Source organism: Cryptomeria japonica, chromosome 7 (genome assembly GCF_030272615.1).
Source record: "Cryptomeria japonica chromosome 7, Sugi_1.0, whole genome shotgun sequence".
NCBI lineage: Eukaryota > Viridiplantae > Streptophyta > Pinopsida > Cupressales > Cupressaceae > Cryptomeria > Cryptomeria japonica.
In genome coordinates, this window is record NC_081411.1 from 454,011,852 (window position 1) to 454,021,533 (window position 9,682).

The following is a 9,682-nucleotide window of genomic DNA, read 5'->3' on the forward strand; positions in this document are numbered from 1 at the left end:
GCAATTGCTTACTCTCTTGATCAAGTTGTCCTCTCAACTCTTCTTAGCTGATTTTTTACTTATAAACCTTCACTTCTGCTTCAATGGTAGCAAGCAAACATGTGCACGTGCCTAAGGAAATCAAGAATTGTATGACAAGATAGTCCAAACAAAAGTTGACTAGTATCAAGAAAGAGCCATATCAACACAACTAAAAACCATTCCTCAGTGCTAGAAGGCAAGACTTTAGGAATGGAAATATTCAGAGCTCAAAATCTGGTTCTTTGAAGGTGGACTATGCAACCAAACACAATCTTTAAGCGTTGTAACATGCAACCTTGAATCGTAAACTTTTATACAGGTGGGTAGGGGAATGGGATCAGGGGATATGATTGCATGGAATTTGATATTGTGATCAATGCAGTCAGTTTCTGGAGGAACCTAAACTGTATTCAAAACAGGGCCAACATACATACTAGCCAAACAAATGGTATTTTCAATATAAGAAGCTTTGGGTTCCTTCTACAGGTATAATCAAGATACAAGTCTATCAATGTTACAACCCCTGAAAACGTTGGAGTGTTTATATTTACTGAAAGGGGCCATCTGAAAAGAAAATACAATTAATCATATGAATATTACTTTGTTGTGTGTATTCTCCAGCTAACACGGAGATAAAGATTTTCCCACTAGTTTCAGCATCCACTGTTTTACAAATTTGTAACTTGTATCATGCTCAAGTTTAAGTTTGTATCTGCCTTGCCACTATAGGGCTTTTCATTCTGCAACAGAGATTAAGCAGAATTAGTCCATTTCACATGAAGATTCTCCAGCTGTTAACCATCGATAACATAATCACCTTGCTCTAACATTGCACCTTCCTGTTACAGAAAATTACAAGCAAATTACTGAGAATAATAAAGTTGAAGGTTGTAAAGAGAAATGCAAGACCCACCAGAGTGATATTCCAAATATGCAACCCATTTTTTATCTTCTCATTCTCTTGAATGGTAGGCAATTGTAAGGAAGGGAGTGCAAACCTGTTTGAGTATGAGGTCCATAGTGTTATATGATGGTGAAAACTGGTCCAAAAGCAGTCCAACATCATCTTCTCGATATCCTATCAAGTCTGAAATATCTCCACCCTTAACTACCAGTCCACTATCAGCGACATTGTGATCCCTCTGACTTTGAGTACTGCGAATAGTTGATTGAGATTCATCTTCAAATGCCAGTCGACTTGGAAGATCAAACTTTTCTGTAACAAGATTAATAACTTTCCTCTGTTGAAATCTCAGAACATTTAATACATCAAATCCAGAAGCAGCCTGGCTGTAACCTTGAAATTGGGTAGAACTAACAATTTGGCTCAAATCTGGATCATGTGATGTACTTTCAACTTCCCAATCTAGTTTGCTACTCTGATTGATTTTCTCATCAAGATCGATGTGCATACTCTGTGAAGTCCTGGTTTCATAAATACCACTAGGACTTTTCAATCCTGGTGTCTGCAATGCGAAATCTCTGACAATAGATGATGGTGGAGCAGGCAAACCAATAGAATTGGACAAAGAGAAGTTTTCTACTGATAAAATGGGGATATCATGGTTCTTGTTGTCTATATTTGGATGACTTCCATTCTCTAAATTATCAACAGATGCAAGTGGTGACATGTGGTTCATTCTAAGTGAACTAGGACAACCAATAATATCATTGCCACTAATACTATCAGTTATACAGGAAAAAGGCCTGAAATCTTTTGAAAGCAGTTGTGTCTGTAGACAATTAATATGTGACAAATTTAGAGCATGTGTGCCTCGAAGTTGTGGACTCTGTGGTTGTACTCGTAATTTCAGGTCCTCGGTAAAAGTGAATACATTTTCATGTTGATTCACTAAATAGTTATAGTTTGATGAACAAGTATGACCTACAGTTTCAGATGCAACATCAACTGTCGCACTCTTCTGAAAGTTTTTGTTGAATCCCGAGGATGTACTACTCATTGATGGGCCCACATCATTTAAGGAAGACATCTTGCGCTGAATCTGAGAATATTTCTCTATTTCAATTTGATTAGCGCACCTCTGAAGGTTGTTTGTTTGATTGTTCATCATCGGATCCCCAAAGGTTATTCTGTTTGAAGGGTTACAGTCAACAATTTCATTTGGAGCTTGAACAAGGGACTCCTCAGTTAACTTCAACTCATTATTCATTTTTGAACTCCCTGATAGCTCATTTTGCAATGCAACCCAACTTTGAGGTACCATTTGGCCTGATGGTATAATTGTTGGAACCTTGAACCTGCCATGGAAAAATTTTGGACCATAATTTGCTTCTGGCATCACTCCAGGTGGATAAATCAATGCAGGCTGAGGATATCCTCCTCCATATGACCTTTTACGAGAAAGCCTATATTTCTGTGTAGATAATCATAAGTGTTAGAAACAATGACAAAGAAACAGGAACTTGAAAATAAAAATAAAACTAGGTAGGCCAATATTGCTTTGCATATCCATTGCAGTTTTCAATTACTTTCATCTTAGATCAAGGCAATTGAAAAACATTTAGATGAGAAGAAAAGCCTCCAAAGTCTTTTCCCAAGCTGATAAAAATCAAAATTGATTTTCAAGTGATAATAAATCTATATAATTGGTGCATTAAATGAGGTCTAGTGGTAATTCATATTATCTTTCATGGTGCAGACATGTGTTCAAATCCCCCAGAGACGAGCTTCATATTTAAAAATGTACGAATGATGAATTGATTAAACTACCACATCCAATTCTGGTTGTGTCATACCTCAATGGATGAGGCTAGATGCAAACCTAAGTGACAAAAGAGATACCCCTCAGTTGTGGCACGAGGACAACTTGCAAGGCGAATTTACAAACCTTTAATATATATGTGCATGATTTCAAACCTTTGACTTCTTTTTTCAATATACATGGTATTTCCCATTTAAGGATCCTGAAAAGAAAGTTTTGAGAAGGAGCTTAGGACACCAAAAGAAATTTAAATCTGTTGCCTGATCAAACCATTCCATGGAAAATAAATGGAGGTTAATTTCACATAATTGTTAGATATTTGTTATTTTTGTTTCAAATTACCAAAATCAAAGGTGCTTAAGAGATTAGTAGTATCTTTCAGTCAGCATGTTAGCTGGTGAGGACGACACATATGCCACAGGTGGAAGCACTGAATAAATAAATAAGTTTATTTTTAATAAAACCATGGGATTGATAATTTTTATATATTTATGGCTCTGTGTTTATAGGGCAACATGATATCTTTGTTTCTCTGCCAGCTATACTTGTAACATTTCCTCCATATTTGAAAAATATATAATAAGAAAACATTTTAGAATCTAGTTATGCTACCAAAAAGCAACACACACACACACACATGATAGCTTGGCTAGAACAAGAAGGAGCCAAATAATCATGAAAAATCCCAATAAATAGGTGCAGAAAGCCACTCAATGGCCTGTAGGATCACTAGATGCACAAGATGTGGCCTATGTGGGACAATGATTACATGTGGATAATTACATGTGGATAAGGCCAATCTACAGTCCCTCCACTTTGTGGTGAAGATTATTGAGCAATCATGAGGTACATGCATAAGTATGCATGATAACTTCCCCAAAGATCATCATCATCCTCTTCAATGCATAAATATGCATGACAACTTCCCCAAAGATCATCATCATCCTCTTCATAGTGCTCTTATAGCATCTAATATCAGATAAAATTTCCATCGCAGAACAATTACATATTTGTTAGTCCCAACTTTTCAATGCCTTGCATTATAAGGCCAGAAAATTGTTTGGGATCTCTAAGCTCATTCACCACACCTGGGTTAAGACTATATCAACTGTTTTTGACCAAGGAGTAAAGGAGCTCTTGAAGGGACCCGACACCCTGATAAAAACAGTAAAATGTCAGCCAAACATAAGCTGAAATATTATTCAAAACACAAAACAAAGAGACAGAGCAAAGCACAAAATACAAAGAAGATTGAAGTCTATTTAGAGTTTCTGCAACCTCCGGTTCTTCTCTAAAAAAGCTCTCATGTAGCTCTACAAATTCCTGTAGGTCCTTCTCATCTACACGTGTTTCCTTCTTACAGATTTTGTTCTTGAACTTAGACCAACCATATTCCCCTTACCATCCATTTAAATAGTAGGGATCCCAAAGTCCTCGGATGAATTCTTCAATTTATCACTCAAAATCTTGATATTTGCTCATGTGCATTGTGTACAAGAAAAATATGAAGAGCCCATTTAGTATTCATAGAGTGGATAAGTTGGTTGATGAATTGTATGCAGCTACTATTTCTCTAAGATTAACATGATTCTTGTTATTATTAAATTATAAGGAGATCAAAGGATATGCCGAAGATGATGTTCAGGAGTCACCATGGACACTGTATCTCTGTTATGCCTTTTAAATGCATTGATTTGTTAGCAACTTTTCAGGCTATTATGAATGGGGTATTTCAGCCTTATCTCGAGAAGTTTGTCCCTCAGGTCAACAATTTAGTAGGAACTTGTAGGACTCTTAGCACATCTAAAGATTGACATGTAGACCCATTTATGAAAAAGAGATGATGGCTATTCTACATGTTCAAGTTTCAGCAATGGCCTCAGTTATGCCAAAAATTCCAGATCAGCATTGATCATAAGTCTTCAATATTTCTCATAGAAAAGGGTGTCCCCCTCCGTGTCCCCCCCCCCAAACAACAAAAGTGGGTGAGTTAGGACAGTTTTAAGTGTTTGGGATAAGTGCTGAAATATCATGACTGCATTTATTTGTCTAACAACTCCCAACTCAAGCATCAGTTATTTGTCGAGCTTCATTTGTTCTCCACAACAGGTCACTCAGGATTCTCAAAGAGCATGTCAAAAAAATATTCTTTTGGGATGGACTTAAGGAGGTTGTCAAAAGTTTTGTAGCCAAGTGTGCTGTGTGTTAGCACAAAAAAGGAGAGTCAAACTACCACGATCACTACAATCCCTTCCTATTCCAAACATAACTCAGGTAGATATTTCTGTGGATTTCATTGTAGGGCTTCCTAATTCTAGTGTTAAACAAGTTATTCTAGTGCCCTATCGCACCATTACACAACAGTTCTTAAACGTAATATTCAAGCTTCATGGTATGCCATGCTCCATTGTAAGTGGTCATGATTTTGCCTTCATGAGCAACTGAGCATTCAGTTGAACATGAGTACAGTCTATCATCCTCAAATTGATGGCCAAACAGACGTTGCTAATAAATGCTTCAAAAAATCACATAAGGTGTTTTGTGTTAATAAATGCATCAAAATATTAACCAAAAATGTTGAACACAATTAAAAATCTTGAAAAACCGTATGTTCAGAACACATCGGCCTTTCCAAATCACGACCACCAAGAGACCATACTTAAACATAAAAATGAAACATTTATTTTGGAATATAATAAAAATCCTCTCCGAGCATTTAGTTACAAAGTGTGCACTTTTTTTCAAATTCCCATTAAAGTGAGGCCAACAAACCTTTTTGGCAATTCTTGTTTACACAACACTGCAAAATCCATATTGTAGATCCATAATTACCAATACAGAGAACTATACCGTATAGCCATCAATCTACTAATATGCCACTTTCTTTTAATGCATATCACCTACATAGTAGAAAGACGTGATTTCCACTTCATACCCAGCCCTATTATATGCTTTACTAGATTTCATTCTTTATTTTTTTCCTGCGTTTTCCCTTTGATTTGGAGAAATACCTACCCCTTCCATCAACACTTCTCATGTTATTTTAATCAGAGTTCACTCTCAGCATATGTCCACTTCGTGAGAAGAGCCGAAGGAAATGATTCTCGCTTGTTGTAATAATACACTGACATGTTCAACCTTGAATAGAACCATCTTGGCATTTGTCTACCTTTGGCATAGCCATGGGAAAAAAGATCGAACATTAATCTAGAAAAAATTGAAAGAAGCAGCATATTTAACGAAGAATAAGTACCTGCAAGTGGCTTGCAACAATCTCCCTTGTAAGTCCCTTCACAGGCAGTAATTCAAGTATCTTTTTGGGAACAGCATCTGCATGATATAAACTCATAAATCGTTTTGGCTATGCCCAAAATTTTCTTATGGTGCCACTATTACATCAGAAGACGACATCAATCTCGTCATTAAACAGAGAAAAAAATTCTTCAGCTATTCCTACAAAAGAATTCAACTTTATTTCTGAATCAAATGAAGATAGGACAAAACCATTACTTCAAAACTAGATCCAATTAACAAATATATTTTTTGTGGCTATTATAAAAAGGTGATCTAGTTTGAACTTACTTTCAATTCCTAAGTAATTTACTGCACGTTCAAATTGTTGACGCAGGTCCCTTGTCCAGATAAACCGAAGCTTTTTCAGTGTAGAAGGATCATTCTCCTGATCTCCGTGATCCTCTTCTTCATTGTGATTATTTTGTCTTATTGTTCCTGGGGATGAATTATTAGCATTTTCTAATCCCCTTTTTTGCCCTTCTACATCTTCAACACCCCCTGAGTGGTCCAACTCCTTTCTTTTATTTCTCTTCCTCCTGAAAACATGCTGCCAGATGTTTTTCAGCTCATGAATACGCACAGGTTTAATCAGATAGTCACATGCTCCATGTTCAATCCCTTTCATTACTGCACTGGTATCTCCGTTTCCTGACACCACTGCAGTTCAGCCACAAGTTATGTTGCATCTTATTGAGATTCATCCACAATTTCTTTGTTATCTCAAACAAGCCATTATATTTTCCATACTTACTAATTACAGGTAGATTCATCTCCAATTCAACTTGTTTAAGGAGCGTGAAACCATCCATGTGAGGCATGTTCACATCACTGATGACTATATCAAAGCTGTCCTTTTTCTCTCTGAGCATGGCTAAGGCCACGGATGCTAGCCTGCATGCTGTCACTGAAAAGTGCACACAGAAAAAATATATCCAATGAGTAGACTCCAAATCATGGAGCCTAAAAAAATAATCAGTTTACTTCTATTATGCTCCCAGAACAAAACAGAAAAAATGTTCACAAATAGCTTTTAAAAATTAAAGTCCTTACATCTGGATACAAACTTCTAAGACTGGGCATTGATAAAACATAAAATTAATGGCTGCTAATAAATGGAATTACATTTCATCCTCGAGTTCAGTTTTTGATGGTCACTAGCATAAATACAACTTTCACACTGCTGTTTCAGTTGCTGATTAAGCTGAAATTGTTGATCAATACTGTGATTATTCTTTCCTTCACAATTTGAATTTGGTTAAATGCCATGTAAAAACTGGATTCGATTTGTGGGGAAAAAAGACGAGAACAATAATATTTGATCTCCATACAAGTTTGACATTTCATTACAAACCAACTAAGTATGAGTTGCTTAAGCCAAAGGAGCCGCATCATTTGTGAAGTTGTTGCGTTGAAAGCTATTGAACTTTTGCCAAAACTCGGCAATGTAACCTGTTTTATCCTCTTCACAAATTGTAATAACCAGTTTTTCTCACATGTAAATGTTATGTTTTTAAGATGGCACCCAATCTCTGTGAAGTAGTAGCCAAGTGCAAACTGCTAAGGGACCATTAGAATTCGAGATATATATATATATATATTCTGAACCCATCAACTGATACAAAAAATGGAAATCCACAAAGATTAGTATACAAAAATTCTTTGGTACTTTTGGAACATAGATGTAGCCTTGGGTCATATCATTTGGTGCAAGAGAATGGGAATCACCTACAACTACAACTTTAGTTTGGATAATTGATTTGCATTACAGAATAAGTAAAACGCTTGTTTCAATTTGACATTAGCAGCTCTTCCTTCCTTTTTAGCATGCGGGATCCAAATTCAGCATAAAAATGGAGTAATTATCACATCAGTCTCCAATAGTTTGGCTTGTGCTATCTATCAACCACACAAATTATGAAAGGGGATTTTCCAGAATTTGTATTTGAGAGCTTTAGGGTTTCTTGAGTTTTGGATTTTATGTGCTCTCTGCTTTTGGGTATGAGGAAACCATGCATCTGCGACACACCAAAGTCCCTGTGCCCTTCGGAACGTCAAAGAACCTTCTGCTTCAGTATCCAAGGAGCACTCCAAAGGCTTAATGTGGTTGAAGCAGACAGTTGCTTGTCCTACTTCTTTTGCCAATACCTAGGAGGCTTACTACTAAAACACAAGTATCCTCTCGAAGTTGTGAGCATACTGTTATGTTTTAAATTAATGTCAGTACAAGACTTATATTGGCTTGAAAAAAAAAATCAACAAAATCAGCTCAAGTGTTTCAGCTTTTCAAGTCCATTTTTGTCCCAAATGAGATGCAAATTCCAACGACCATAGGCAGCACAGAGGGTAGGCAGTTCAGCATAAACAGGCCCATTATCAAAAATACTACACAGTGATATCCAGATGCATGCTATTATGTCTTACTGTGAAAATTTAAAATCTTTAAGAACCCATTATTTCCACAAGAGATATACCAAAGTCACGGATTAAATCCAATATGGCTCATAACAATTGAGCCAAGCAGGAAAGAGATGCAGAGATGATGTTTACCCATGTATAACCCAGTTAGCTCTTAACAAGTAATAGTTAAATCGACCCACCGCAGTAAAATAAGGAGGAGGAAAAAATAAAGGAATACCTTGGTAGAGGCATCTGCTGAGCATAGTGTGAAGAACCTTGAGGAAAGTAGGATCATCATCCACCACCAGCACGCGTAACCCCTCCGGAAACTTACTCTTGTTGTTAGCTATGCTGATGTTAGCCATTACTGTAATTCTCTTCAAATTCAAAGTAATTTACAGCCAAATAGGGACTAATTATAATGACAAGTTGGGTGTCATAGAATTGGCGAAAACAGAGAAACCGAATACAAATGAAACTTCAGGTGAAGTTTTAAATGATAGCCTCGGAATCCTCCAGCTGGTCAACCAACTTTCAGATTTCCCTCGGTTGGACCAATGCAATCGATTCCGACAATATGGAAAATTAAACTTTGTCGAATTTTTCTTTCCCGGATGATACAAAATTATATAAATTCATACAGGAGAAGGTGGACACAGGTGGGGGTCGTTTTCAATTTCCTTTTCGCATCTGGTTTTAAAATTGTTATCTTATATGGGGAAGAAGACAGAATATTCGATTTAGCGTATAATTTTTTTCAAGGTGTCAGGAGTGATTTGCTTTTCTATTTCTTTTTATTTAGCAAAGTTCAATAAATTTAATAGATATTCCCATTTCCATCCATCCTATCCTCATTCGAATTCTCATCTCTACCTCCACTATCACCCCATATTCCTTTGATACCATCATAAGGAAACTGAATGACGTTTTAAAGAGAATATAACTTTGTCTGGAAGAAAGGTCTTTTTAAGTTTGATATTCTATTTAAGGGCATGAATTGCTACCACATTACATGAAATTATCAAATTCTATTTTGATAGTTTAGTTAGAGACTATTGATGCACTATTCACGTTATAACTTGTTCATGAATCTTTGGAGTTTCTTGTTATCTATGTTTTTGTTAGCTATTTTTTTGTTGAGCAATTATTTTTCTATTGACATTTTGTTATGATAAGGTTTTATGAACCATTTAAAACTTATTTATCATTTAATCACAAACAAATTTACTTTGTTGTACCCCATACAT

The 9,682-nt window shown here is 36.2% G+C and overlaps 1 protein-coding gene across 2 annotated transcripts; it reads right to left on the reverse strand.

The window, feature by feature from the left end:
• Window positions 1–533: 533 nt before the first annotated feature.
• LOC131030415 (two-component response regulator ORR21) lies at window positions 534–9,118 on the reverse strand. 2 transcript variants are annotated; one of them, XM_057961245.2, is made up of 6 exons: window positions 8,674–9,118; window positions 6,790–6,942; window positions 6,327–6,695; window positions 5,998–6,074; window positions 1,020–2,396; window positions 534–761 (listed from the first exon to the last, which is right to left on the reverse strand). In XM_057961245.2, exons 1-6 carry the CDS (start codon window positions 8,798–8,800, stop codon window positions 690–692), a joined length of 2,175 nt encoding a protein of 724 aa, XP_057817228.2. In that variant the 5' UTR covers window positions 8,801–9,118; the 3' UTR covers window positions 534–689. The 2 variants fall into 2 exon arrangements, with proteins under 2 accessions (XP_057817228.2, XP_057817229.2); XM_057961246.2 differs by having other exon boundaries at window positions 534–860; window positions 8,674–9,117.
• Between the last annotated feature and the right edge of the window lie 564 nt (window positions 9,119–9,682).